Source organism: Anguilla rostrata, chromosome 7 (genome assembly GCF_018555375.3).
Source record: "Anguilla rostrata isolate EN2019 chromosome 7, ASM1855537v3, whole genome shotgun sequence".
NCBI lineage: Eukaryota > Metazoa > Chordata > Actinopteri > Anguilliformes > Anguillidae > Anguilla > Anguilla rostrata.
In genome coordinates, this window is record NC_057939.1 from 47,226,438 (window position 1) to 47,240,201 (window position 13,764).

A 13,764-nucleotide genomic window follows, 5' to 3' on the forward strand; every position below is an offset into this window, starting at 1 on the left:
TTTTATGCAATTTCTCCGTTTAACACAAATCCGCAGCCCGACTGTTTTTCTTTCATAAAATTGGTCTCCAGATTGATTGGATGGATTGCACCATGTGACCAACCGACTGGAGTTTCCACGACAGCTGGAAGCTGTGAGATCTCGGCGCTTCGCTCGTTTTAAAAAAATCAAAATTGTGTTCATATTTCAATTGAAACAGAGTTTCGGAAGGATGGGAGACAAAAAGAGTCCGACAAGGTAATGCATAATTTCCATTCGTGACACCGAGACATGGACGTGATGAAGATGCGGTGAAGGAATCGAAACGTTGAGCGAGTGCTGTGTGTGTGTGTGAGTGTGTGAATAAGGCAGCTGCTTCAGCGCAGCAACCATGGCGGACTGGCTGTTTTATTACAATGTCAGATCATGTACCCCGTAAAACGCACCAGTTTCGGTTCAAAGGGGGTTTTCATCAGATGTTTACAAACAACTGCGCACGCCAGCATACCGAGCACCCGAGATCGCGAGTTTTAAAGGTGTGTTTTTGTCTTGTTTTGTTTGAAGGCCGAAGCGGCAACCCAAGCCCTCTTCTGACGAAGGATACTGGGACTGTAGCGTTTGCACATTTAGGAACAGCGCCGAGGCATTCAAGTGCATGATGTGCGATGTCAGAAAGGGAACGTCAACACGGTAAGTGAATTAGTGATCCTCGATAACATAACTGCCATTTTCCTTCCATTGTAACTGGCGGTGTACATCCAAGCGTTAATGCCGCAATGTGGGTCATATGTTTGTACACCAACTAATAAACAATGCATTTAATCAACGAATAGCTAGTTCGGAAATCTTAATGCTAACGTTTGCTAGCTCTTAGCTGGCTAGGCTAACTTACATCGTAAGATATTACCTAACTAGGTAACGTTAGCAATTTTGTTAGCTGTCAATGTTGTGGGGTAGTAATAAAAACCTACATGATGTTTCAACAGCATATCTTGTTTTATCCTCTTTTAAGGATATGCGTTGATGTTTAGGTATGCATTTCCCCCCAAAAAAACTAACGTAGTAAGCTAGCTAGCCTTTTCAAGGGAAGACAACCTCGCAGTGAAATACTGCCTGAAACTTCGTTTTCATATGAACATCTTGCAACTGGCGCGAATTAAATCATAAATCGTGTGCTCCATTCTGGCTCACTGGTTAGCGAGCTATGGATAACCGCAAAACATTTTTCATTATAATCTATCATCAAATATGTGACCTCATTCACGGTTTTCGATTAAATGCGGAATGTTTCAGCGTTGGTCAAATTAAGTCCGTCACACAGCCAACTTAACCAATTACCGTTTATAAGTCACGCTGTGGTTGTAAAACACTTCCGTGAACCAAAACTCTTCGGAAAGGGCAGTGGTCCAAACAGAGCTTTTAATAACTACCCTGCAAATCGCTTCGGAGGAGGAAGAGGGCGTTTAAATGAGATTGTACGTCATATCAAGTTGAATAAAGATTTGGCAGATGACCACATGCACGGCTTTACTCCAGCAGTTCACCAGTCCATAAGTAATTTTTCACAGCCAAGACAACACCCAAATTAAGTAAATATTCGTTGAGAAACCGCTTGAGTGTGGAATTTGTTTGACGGGAAATTAACCCTGGTTGAAGAATTAACTTTCAAGGTTAATAAGAGAGCCTCTAGTTTCTCTTTGGTACGGCTGACATAGTTCAATGCACTTGAAGATGTTTCTTTTTCCGTGACACAGTGTCATTAATTGTTCGTTTAATCTGAGCAGACCCTATCCGATTTTGTACGTGACAAATGGGAAACGGAAAACCCTCTTAGATATCCCATCACGAACAGGCTGTGAGTTACCTCCATTGGAAATAAAAGAACGGTTTAGTACTCGGCTTCAAATAATCCTGAGACCCAATCTAAATTACAGATGATCTAGTTTGCATTAGTCTTCGCGCGGTGACAGGGCTGCAGGGGATGATGACCCGGAGGGAGGGGCGGGGAGACATTCGATCACTGCAGCTCACACGCCATCAATCACGCCAGCGTCTTTGGTTCTGGGAGAGGCTACAGCAACGCCAGCTGACATCACCGACCCCCAGTTACAGTTTACCGACATTCGTCATTTTCAGGGTAAAAAGTGTTCTTTCCTTTAAAAGCCACCTAAAAGAAACCCAATGGTTGTCGCAAACGACCCCATCTTCTAATGCAGACCAGAGTTGTCCGAATGTAGCTTGCAGTCTAATGTTTCAGTCGTGATGTGTGCGTTATTTATATATACTTTTTTCTTTCTTTCTTTGATTTCATTAAGTGGCGATGTCACAGTATGCACACTACCGAATTGTCTGTATTTCCTAAAGGAAACCGCGACATTGGGCTTGTGTGTGGGGGGTGGGGGTCATCCTCCTGGAGCTGACAGACCTGCTAAAAGTAGCGGCCTTCAACAGTAGCTGTCAGGCACGATATGCTCCCGTGTTCATTAGTATTCCAGGGCTTAATCATTGTGCCATCATCGGGCATCGCCTGGTTTCACAGGGACGTTTCATCATAACTGGGGTTGCACCAATCGGATGAGAGAGAGGGGGTAATGTCTCCTCCAATCTGCTTTATGCTCTGAGCAGCTGGATTCTTACTGTGATGAAGGTGACATGGTTGCAGGTCAGATCACAGAACTGTGGTATGGCTAATGCGATCTAGACTTGGGTTGGGCTGCGTTGTGACATGGTCACAGTATGGAGTACACTAATGCTTGCTGGTGAACATGAGGTGGACTTAATGAAGAAGGTGACATAATAGGCTAAACGACACCGTTCTAGGATTGTTAATGCAACCTAAATTTGGTGAAATGGTGACAGGGAAAAATAAAACAGCCTGGTGACATGCTCACAGGTCGGATTGCACTGTTCATGTCGTCTAAACTCATAGTGTGCTCCACCAGTCTGTGTTTCTGGAGAGTTTGTCCACATGACCACAGACCTGAAGATATTCATGGATCAGTGGGAAATTGCATCTATTCCGTCTAACCAGAAATCGGTCCCGAATAATGGAAGCATGTGGCAGTTTTCTGTTTCAAGTGTGTAAATATTAGACGTTGTTGTGCCTTATCTGCATTGTTTTAGATTCTTGCAGCAGAATCACTTTCGAATCGAAAGGATTTTTAGTCAAGTAGGCCTAACTTGAGGATGGGCAAATGCACACTGGTGCGCTGTGCGCTTGGGAGAACGTTGCGTGCGGTGCAGGGATTTTATAACGAAGATTCATGTTTTATGAAGCACGTTCTGTGCATATCTCTGTGTTATGAGATGACGAACAGAGTGAAACTATGTTATTGAAAGCACATTGATGCAGTTGTGGGCTGGAGTGAGTTCTCAGTTTCGATATTGCAGTGCGGTAATGGTGTGCAAGCTACTGCGTGCTTCACGCATTTACACAGTCACCCACCTTTGCTCGTGCTTCAGTTGCACCTGCATCTTTGGCCCTTTTAAACCCATTGGTCCTCATCAGTTGTCAAGCATGAGCCAATCAGACAGAAGGGAAAAGTTGAGTTCCAATTGCTGTATGCATGTTTTGGGGTGGTGTGGAGTTCATGTTCCATATCAGGAAGTAAAAGCATATAGAACACTGCTGTACAGCATTTTTCGTTACTGCATCCTTAATGAACAAACATTTGGACAGATAGTAAAGGAGAGAAGCTTGTGGACCTGATTGAAAACCATTTGTCATACACAGTAACAGCAAACTAAAGAAAATGGCTTAATGTTCAAAGCATTGCCAGAAATTGAAGAATGTCTCATTAGTGGCAAATAATGTTCATTTGCCTATTCAAAAATGAAAGCAAGGAACCGCAAACTCATTAAAAACAAACCTTATAGCCGTGGTCATTCCTTTCACAAAAACTGGAAAAAGTGGAAGCAGTCATTAAGACAGTACTGACCGTGCAACTGGTCTGTGCTAGATGTAGCAAAAGTGCTAATTGAAAATTGATAAAATGCCAGTCCATCAAGTGTCTGTAAATTAGCTTGATGTAATGGAGTCACAAGAGGAGCAAAGAAATAGCAATTAGCCAATATATGAAAGAAGATTAATTAGCATTGAGTCAATTTGGAAGCGTATGAATGAGCATTTAGCCAATATGAATACAGATGAATTCCTCAAGCCTCGTTTCGCACCTTCAGCACCTGGATTCTTGGTAAATCCCAGTGTATGTGTGCTGAAATCCCACCTCTGCTCAAAACATCTCAATTTGTGTAATGTGTCAGGTCCTCAGAACGAGCTTTAAATGGATGCAAACCAGCTTTTAGCCATTTAGCCTACCCGTTCTTGTGCAATGGGGTCTCACGAACAAGCAAATGCTAACGTGACGTGGCAACACAAAGTAGATGTTTTCCACGGGCTGCTAGCGTGTCCTGTAGAGCCACAATGAAAAGCAGGACAAGACATGCGATACAAAGGGCATGGTGCTAATGAAAGCAAGCGCCAACTGCAACACACACACGCTAGGCAGATGTACAAGATGAAGAAATTTACTAAGCTGTTTTAAGAGCATCGGGGTTTATTTGGTCTATCTGCAAACAGCTGGGAATTTAAACAATGGAAGGACAGTTCAAGTAAAAGATTACCAGGCAGCCTGAGAGACAGAACTGTGTGACGTTTGATCTTAGAGTCGATGGTGAATTCTTTATGACCTCCTAGTGCGGCTTGAACGACTGGTTAGGTGATGGCTTACGAATGAAAGAATCATTGCTCCCCCGGTTCTGCAGTCCTGTGCTGATAATATGAGTCACCTGTAGCACATGTGTAGGTCTTGACAGGTTGACACACTTGTGGGTTCTAGAGGGCCGTAACATTTCTGCTCCAGGTCAGCCGGTTGAGCCCTTGTGTATCTACTGTGTGTGTGTTTTGGGTTCATCTGCAGTTCACTTGCTTATTTTCAGGAATCCCTGATAAGAGTGTGTGGCTTCTTTCTTAGCGAGAGAATGTGGTTTCTCTGCTCAATGCTCTTTCGCTCCTAATTTCACCGGTATCTGAAGTCACGCCAGCGGTTGCAGCTGCAGACTGCGTTCAGCCGAATGAGGAACTGAAAGTTCTGAAACGGGATGTTTTTGCTTTCTTTGTGCCGTGTACTCACAATCCCGCTTCCTTTGTCCTGTGAAGCAGTCGGTGAGTTGGGCAGAAATGGCATTTAGATGTTTGCCGATCGGCACAGAGCCCTGCCGAGGTTAAAGATGTCTGAACGGCTGCTGAATTTGCGAGGCTCAGCGTTTGGCCAGTCAGCAGGGAAAATCAAATTACCAGACGCCATTGTACAGCCAGAAGGGACGAGGCCAAATTCGGTCATTTTAACGGTCGCGGGATTCGCCAATCCATTATTTGATCAAATGGCTGTTGATAAATTAAAATCAATATAAATCTGGTTGTTTTCTTTTTCAGTAGTATTCGCAGCTCAAGGTCCGTTGTTGTTTTTGAATTTTCCTGCCCGAAACCCCCAACAACTTGAGCATGGCTCTCTCTATGTTTGTCTTGTATGCCACTTAGGTGCAAAACTGCATTGCTGGTAGCTCTGTGTATCCAGCGTGTTGATGTAGTACCCTTTTTGTAATCATTATACTACAAAAGAAATGTTTTCTGTGATCATCAGCGGCAGTCTGCGCTGCCTGCTACCGACTGAGATGTCATGATTTAATGAGTTTGCATTTAATGCATGGGTGCGTTTTTAATTTCGCCCCCGTGCGCCAAGCGTACTGCAGTGAAACTAATGTTATGTAAATTAAAGGGCCAGCCGCGAATGTGGGCCACTTAAAATTACAGGCGTGATTATTCCGGCGTCTTCAGATAACACGCCGAGGTTCCCCGGGAGCGTGAGCGCACGTCTCATTTTTCTTGTCGTCGAATAACAAAAAAAAAAGGATGACCCGCTGAACAAAAGAGGGAAAAACCTGGGCCTGCGTATGAGGGGAGACTAATTGGTTGTTGATTTTATTTTTCGGCAAACAGGAAAGGGATTATGTGTACATTTTGTAAACGAAGTCTCGCAGGAGCAGGGGGCGAGGCCGGCGGAACCGTTTCAGACTGTGGGAGGCTGGGAGCCATCTGTTAAGTACGGAGAGATGGAGAGAGGAGGCGAGGGGGGGTGAGGGAGGGAGAGAGGGAGAGCAGAGGCGGGGGGGGTGGGGGAGGAGAGGGGAGAGCGAGAGGGGGCGGGGGGGTGAGGGAGGGAGAGATGGAGAGCAGAGGGGAGAGGGGGGGTGAGGGGGAGAGAGATGGAGAGCAGAGGGTGTGAGAGATGGGGGAGGATGGCAGAGAGACGGTCTGAGAGAGGGAGGGAGTAAGAGAGATGGGGGGAGGAAGGCAGAGAGAGAGATGGTCTGAGAGGGAGAGAGAAATGGAGGGAATGAGGGAGACTAGGCATGAGGGGGGGGGGAGGAAAAAAAGAGAGTGAGAGAGAGAGGGAGGGCGTGTGCGGCGTGTTTTGTCTGCGTGGGCGGCTGCGGACGCTAATTATGCTCTGCGTCTTCGCCCTCGTCTCTTTCACCACGGCGACCAACCCGTAATTGAGGCATCGAAACAAGGCCGCCGCCGCCTAAAAAGGCTGTTGCTTTGCGGTCGTTAAAAGGGGTTGCAAATGTTTGCGTGCGCTTCTCTAAAGATTAAGTCCCTAATGTTGCACACTCACACTGTGCTTGAGCAGCACCGAGCAGATGGATTCCCTTCGCTAACGTTGTGCTTTCCCTGCCTGGGAACCTATTTAGGGGCCTCGGAATTGAGATGAAAATGCACCAGCAGCTCGTTGCCTGTCGTATAAAAAAACATTACCGTTCCTTCATAGCCGGGTTAAAAACGACCCTCGGTAGATTAAATGCGAGCTATGTTGTTTTGTAGACGCTTTGTTTTCCTTCCTGCCAGAGTAACGCCACAGTTTCAGTACTGCAGGTCATGCTGGCGTATGGCTGTATTTTTAGAAATGTCCGTCATGTCCTCAGAAGAAACAGAAACCAATAAAAACACTTAAATGTGTAATGAGCGGTGACTGGACAAGTGAAATTATCAGGCAATTCCCGAGAGCTTTGCCAAAGAGCTGGCCATACAGGATCCCGAGAGGGAATATTTGGGTTGAAAAAACTAGTGAAGCACTAGTAGGTGAAATTTCTGTGGGTCAGAAATATTTTCAAGAGAAATTGTACAAAAAAAAGCCTGGACTCTTCATAGCTGGTCAGATGGATGGATTTATCCCCCCCCCCCCCCGCCAGTTTAGATGATTCTCTTTATAAAATATTTAATGAATAATCCAAGTGCTTAAGATGGAAAAGAGAGATTTCAGAATTTAGCAGACACATTTTTGGGGGCTATGAAATATCTTCTGGTCTTTGACAGGTTTTCTTGTTTTTAAGGATTAGAATTTTTATATGGATATGCCCTTTAAGAATATTTGTCAGAAAGAAATGCTGCCTGGGGCAATGGTTGCAGAAATCTCTCTACAGTGCTTATATATGATATAATTATTGTGACAGAGAAGAGGCTGGCAACCCATTTGAAAAAAAAAACAGAGCTATAATTACTGCATTCATGTGTGACATCCTTTTGTCCTCATAAGCAGAGCATCCTGTATATTTCCTGTTCAAGGTGGGAGGAAGAGGAAGCCAGAAAGAGGAGGATAAAGGTTTTGGTTTTTGTAAAGGATAGCTGGAATGCATCCAGGAGAACACGCAGTATTCCGTGGAGCAAGCATGACTGTGAACTTCCGAGTATCTGGAAGGGAAAATGTCGGAAAGGCGCATCTCAAAATGGTGGCGCCTCGGCAACAGGAGGTGATAGGAAAATGGGCGCGTGAGGATTGGAGTGGAGGAGGTCCGAGGACTAAGCCCTGGGGAACTGTAAGGGGACATGATGAAGCCAGGGGACCTGGTGAACGAGGCTGGAGGAAAAAGTCTTGAGCAGTTTCCGGAGAGTTCCTGCATGGGGGGGGGAAGCTCGACTGTTGTCAAAACAAGGGGAGGCAGAAGTGTGAAGCGCAGGGAGCGCTAATGGGACGAGTGAAACCGGGGACGGAAAAAAGGCAATTAGCTGTGGCTGCTTTGTAGCAGCGAGACTGAGAGAGCTGGCCAGGAAGGGCTAGATGGAGTAAAGAGCCTTAAGAGCAAGATGAGACGAGGAGTTAATGTAATTATTGTTGTGCTGAGTACGAGGAATTATACGACAGCTGTTTTCTGTTCATTTACTCAGGGCCTTTTAATATCCTAATTTCATTGTGACCGACTCCATTAGAGGGGGAAAATGTGCTTTCCAAAATAGATCGCGCGAGCGGGCCTATTGATCGGCAGGCCAAGTATTTTCAACGCGGAATATTAATGTCGGCTGCATCGAACCCTGAGAGATCCTCGCCGAAATCGATGCTTTTATGTTGTCGGCGAGTGCAAATGGAGGCCGTCCTCATGCAGTAATTGGGTACCTGTAATGCCCTCTCGATTGTGTTTACTGGCAGTATCACATTTTCGGGTTTTCCACGTGAAAATCTAAACAAACCCCCTTCCCTCCAGTTTTTTTGATTCTCGTCCTCAGTGTTCCCTCGTGGAACATGCAATCTGCATGATGTATTATGGGTCTTTTTTTTTGTTTCCTAAGAATGAGAAAACATCGGTTGATGCACATTTGTGCGAGCCGAAGCTGTCGTCAGTTTCTGTGCTGTTAGGCAGACGCCTCCGAAGTGCTCCTTTCTGCCTCGTATGTAGGCCATGTATTTTTATGTTGTGGCCTTGATCCATAAATGAGCCGCCAGAAGGTTCCCAGGGAAGTCGAGCGGAACTTTTTCCTGAAATTGAAACCGTGTCTCTCAAGTGCACTGCGCAGAGCACGGTGTAGCGGAAAGCTAGCAAACGTAGCCCAAGTCGTTCTAGTTAACGCTTCTTGGAAAATGTTTCTTACACGCTGCTTGTACGAAAAGGTTAGAAATGGGGCCTGCCCCGCGCCGGGTCTCCTGTTCGTTGCGAGCGAATAAAGATTCCGTTCCTGGGTTTTCTGACGGTGAAATTAATTTGCAGCTCGCCATGGGTTGAGGGCACGTAGCGCTCACCTCCCCGCGCTCACCTCCCTCCACCTCACTGACGGGGCAGTGTGTGTGTCTGTCTGCAAGTGATCGAAAGATTACTCTCAGGAAGCCTCTGCCGTTACTGCAGAACAGATGGATCTATCAGCATCCCCTCCCCCCCCAACAATCTGTCGCACCCTTATGAATTTTTACCACAAAACGCAGGGAATTGTGTTTGAAGCTTACAGACGCAGCCTCTAGAACAATTGGATCGTAAAACAGTATGTCATGCTTGCAAAGCATAAGAAAGTGGAACAAGCATAGCCCAAATGTACAGTCGTACATACAGACTTTGACTGAAAATGAAATTCAGATGACCCCCACCCCCCTCAACGGTCCATGAGGGCTTCTCATACAATCACTGCATGAACACCTCTTTGCTACACCGGAGGTGTCTACGGGTAACCTCTGTGTGTAACCTCTGTCTCTCGGTTGCCACCCCAGCCTACAGGCATCCGATTGCCACCCGATCGGTTCTTGCTCAGTATTCGGCCTTGCCTGCAGTGTTAAAATGGGCTGCTGCTTGCGGGCGGATATACTGGAGGGGGGCATATCCTCCCAGCTACTCAGCTACTGCAGGTATCATGGCAGCGGCATAAAAATATTGTGCCGTCGTCGATTGCGGTCTGGAGAGGAGGAGGACGGGGATTTAGAAAAGGGAGCAGGGTTTTTGTAGCGACGCAGTAATTGCGGTCGTCGTGAGCGCGGCCGTGCGCCTGCGGTTCCGCATGAACGCCGGAGATAAAGAAGCTGCGGCGCGAAAGCGCGGGCGGCTGCGTCGAAGGAGAGGAGCGGAGCCGCCGTGCGCAGACTACCGCGACGGGGATTAGCGGGCCGGCGGGCCGCTTCGTCTGGCGGCTTTCGGGCGGTTCCCGGACGCGCATCGGAGCGGCGTCTGCGTGCCTCGCTCACAGATCGTCCCCGATTGGTTCACGGTGCTTGTTAAGCATGCAGAAACTTTTACGCATTTCGAAAATAGCTATGTGCTGCTTAAGCTGTTTTACAGTGGGAGTATTCCATCAGTGTACTTCATCAATGGCTATGTGATGTCAGTATTGTTGTACATAGATTTATCCTTGTAGGCCACGTGTAGGCCTATGTCTTTTTGTGCTGTTTTGTGCAGGCACGCTCTGTCCATGTTTGGTAATTCATCCACAAACTCTGTATGGTGGAACAAAAACGCCATGAACCCACATGAACCACCACATGTCCACCCGGAGGAAATTTGGTCCTTACAATTCGGCATGACTACAGTTAAAGTCTTTCCTCCTGGACGATTAGGGTACATTTTGAAGGAAAGTTTCAAATGTACCTAATGGACTCATGCAGGAACCTCCAGCGAATGCACGTTGGAGCACGTGTCATCCGTTTTACACACTTCAGGGCAGCTGCGGTCTGTAGACTCGGAGGTCACACTTCCTGCCCTCGGTTTCCTCCTTCCTGTCTGTGTAGATGGGTTGAGTGAGTGATGAATGGCTCCACCTAAAACCGCATCCTTTGTCTGCGCCATTAGGGCCTGAGGCGAAGAAAAAATAACCTCTGACCTACAACCTGTTTTCCGACTGTGGGGGTCTTCAAAACGCATACCAGCGTTGAAGTAGGAAATGTTGCTCTTCTCACAGTGTTTCCCAGTGGAAATAATGATATTAAGTGTGATATTAAGCCTTTTTTCTAGAAAGCAGCAGGATACTGCCCACCACGTTTATTGCTTGTTTACTATAGCATATACATTTTAACCAATCGGTGGCGTGACCGTTTAGTGCAGCCAATTGGAACTGAACATGAAGTGAATATCCGAACAGATGCAGACACCCACGTCAAACCTCCGAAGCTTGAATTCAGAAATAAAGCACTGTACGTCAAAAGGAAATTGTAATATTTTCCTGTTTTGCAAGTTTCAAAAAAGGAAAGTGCACATAATTATCTTGTAGCTTAATGAACACTTCAAATGGTCTTTAAATGTTAGCTTGGGTTTCGATCGAATGCCGGTCTCTGCTACCCTGGCCTAATTAGCTGTGGGCACAGTGATCTTTTTTTTTGCAGGCTTTGTTCTCATGTCTTTGCTTCTCTCTTACAGGAAACCGCGTCCAGTTTCCCAGTTGGTCGCACAGCAAGTAACCCAGCAGTTTGCCTCCCCCACACAACCAAAGAAAGAAAAAAAAGACAAAACGGATAAAGACAAGAACGAAAAGGAGCCCGCAATCAAAAAGAACAGCCACAAAAAGATGAGGTGAGCTCAGGGAGTACAAGCCATACAGAAACCACGTGTTATCTTTCACACCAGATGAGACTTTTGCTGTTCTGTGCCTGTGTCTTGTCTAGTTCGCATACGCTTTCCGTGTTTCGGTAAAAGAATACAAGGTGGCAGTAAACCAATGGCTGTGCGTCATGCCTCACTTGTGTTTGCGAGAGCTCTGTGTTCTCAGAGCACCGAGAGTGCAGAGTTCTGAGGCGGCAGTGAGCACTGAAAGTCTGCAGCAGAATGGAACATCGCCCCCTGGAGTGTGATTGGCTCCTTCGGCTGGGGACATTCAGTTTTTAGCTCAGCAGGCTAACCGTGTCCATGAATAAACAGCGTGGGCTGCAGTTTGAAATCCCACAGCAGACCTAAATCCTGCTACGTGGGCAAACTGGCTCCTGGAAATTTCCTCTGGCTGTTTTTCCTCAGAATCCTGTATCTTCCCTTTCTGGTTGTTCTACAACAGGGGTGTAGAACAAGGGTCAATCTGTTTCAGGATTTTGTGCCAACTTCTGCTCTTCTTATTTAATTAGCTCAACCATATCCTGATTTGACATTTGTATAAGCACCAACTACCAATGCAGGCCTAAAAGTGCACCCTATACTTTACTGTGCTCAAGTACAGGAACTAGTGTAGTTTCTAGAGATTTCAGAAAACTGAAACGAAGGTAATCGGTTGGAACAAAAACCAGCACGCAGACCGGCCCTCCAGGACCGGACTATCCTACAGAGCATAAGTGCTGGTGAGAGTCTAATCGATTCCTTGCCCGCTCTCTCTCGCCCCCCGCAGGCCGCGGTTAAAAAACGTGGACAGGAGCAGCGCGCAGCACCTGGAGGTGACGGTCGGAGACCTGACCGTTATTATCACGGACTTTAAAGAGAAGGCGAAGGCCACGCCCACATCCAGCGCCGCCTCCGCGGACCAGCACAGCCAAAGCGGATCCAGCTCCGACAACACCGAGCGGGGGATCTCCCGGTCGTCCTCTCCCCGAGGGGAGGGCTCGTCGGTCAACGGAGAATCCCACTAAAAGACCCCGCCCCTTCCCTTCCCCAAGCCCCTCCCCCTTCCGCACCCCTGGTCAAAATTTGTCATTGCTGAACATGCACAAGTCGTAGAAACTTATGCCAAGTTATACCACAGGTCCCGTTTTGGGGGGTGAGGTTACCATCACATTTATTCTCATCACACACAGGCCTTGTGGTTGGCATTTTGGAGGTCTTCCAGAATGTTTTCTGTACCTGGTCAGTTGTTTCCCCCCACCCCCCCTCCCAGTGAGAATTGTTAGCCATGAAAATCATTTTTTAAAGTCAATATTGTAAAATGTTTTTTTCCCTTTTCTCCATCCTTGATACCATACACAAAAAAGAGAAAAAACATATTGTACTTTATTCCCCCAAATGGTACCGACTGTACTTTATAGCACCATTTGAATGTGGTAGTATTTGACATTAAATCAGTGTTATATTGTCAATAAACACAACTCCATGCATTTCTATCCCTTTCAAATATGAACTATATTGTGGCATGAAATGGACCAGAGTTTTAAACAAGTGTTTAAGTTGAAATATGCATTGCAGGAGAACATGTGAAGCGGCTATCTCTCTTATGTGTACATTGGCATTGATGAATCTAACTGTGATAGCAACAGAGCTTTTCTCGATGACTTATTGCACCTGCTGGTACTTGGTGTGGTTTCATGAGAAAATATTCTTTAATGGAAAAAAGTTTGTATTATGTTTTTTTTTCTTTTTTTTGCCAACGGTTTACAGCACGTTATTATAGATCATATCACTGTTATGTTTCTGGATATACCAAGCAGTGCTGTTATATGTGTATGAGCATCTACGTTAATTACATTGTTTTACTGTCAGAAAAAGTTTATTAGTAAAAGAATGAAATTATGAAATTGTTGTTAAGAGGTCAGACCTGCTCTTCATTCATTTTATAGATGCTAGCTTATCATTAACAGTGGTTTATAATATAGAAAATGATCACAAAATAAAATTAAAGTTATAGACTCCTTCATAAAATGCATCTTATGTGAAGTTATTAACATTACATTTTCGGTAAACGACATTCTTTAAAACTTGGAGAGGCAAGGCATTCCGTTCTGCCTGATCTACCTTCTACACAAAATATCAGGGCTGTGTTCCAACATGCATCATACTACCTAGAACGCATTGAAACTATCGCTGAGGAATAAATTGCTACTCCAAAATTGAATAATGCAATCCTGAGTATGTATATAACTCAGGCAGTATCCCTGCACACTTGGAAGGAAACAAGATTGTAGTGTACATGGTTGCCTCCTTCATACTTGTAATTCTCTAAAGTCATAGCAATGCGGTACTACTTATGAAAATTCCATAGAATAGAAAAGCTGCAATGGAGGTGTTTTTTTGTTATGTTACAAGTCAAGTATTCTGCTTCCTCCACATTCTTGACAAGAAAAACAAACG

General features: G+C 45.6%; 2 protein-coding genes across 3 annotated transcripts in view; one reads left to right on the plus strand and one right to left on the minus strand.

Moving 5' to 3' along the window:
- The window catches only part of LOC135259881 (periphilin-1-like), a 100,627-nt gene that overhangs the window by 31,823 nt on the left and 55,040 nt on the right, over nt 1-13,764 (minus strand). The window lies entirely within an intron of this gene.
- Nucleotides 70-13,335, plus strand: LOC135259883 (YY1-associated factor 2). The gene is made up of 4 exons (XM_064344776.1): nt 70-237; nt 544-669; nt 11,143-11,295; nt 12,095-13,335. The coding sequence occupies exons 1-4, from the start codon at nt 212-214 to the stop codon at nt 12,330-12,332; spliced, it is 543 nt and encodes a 180-aa protein (XP_064200846.1). The 5' UTR covers nt 70-211; the 3' UTR covers nt 12,333-13,335.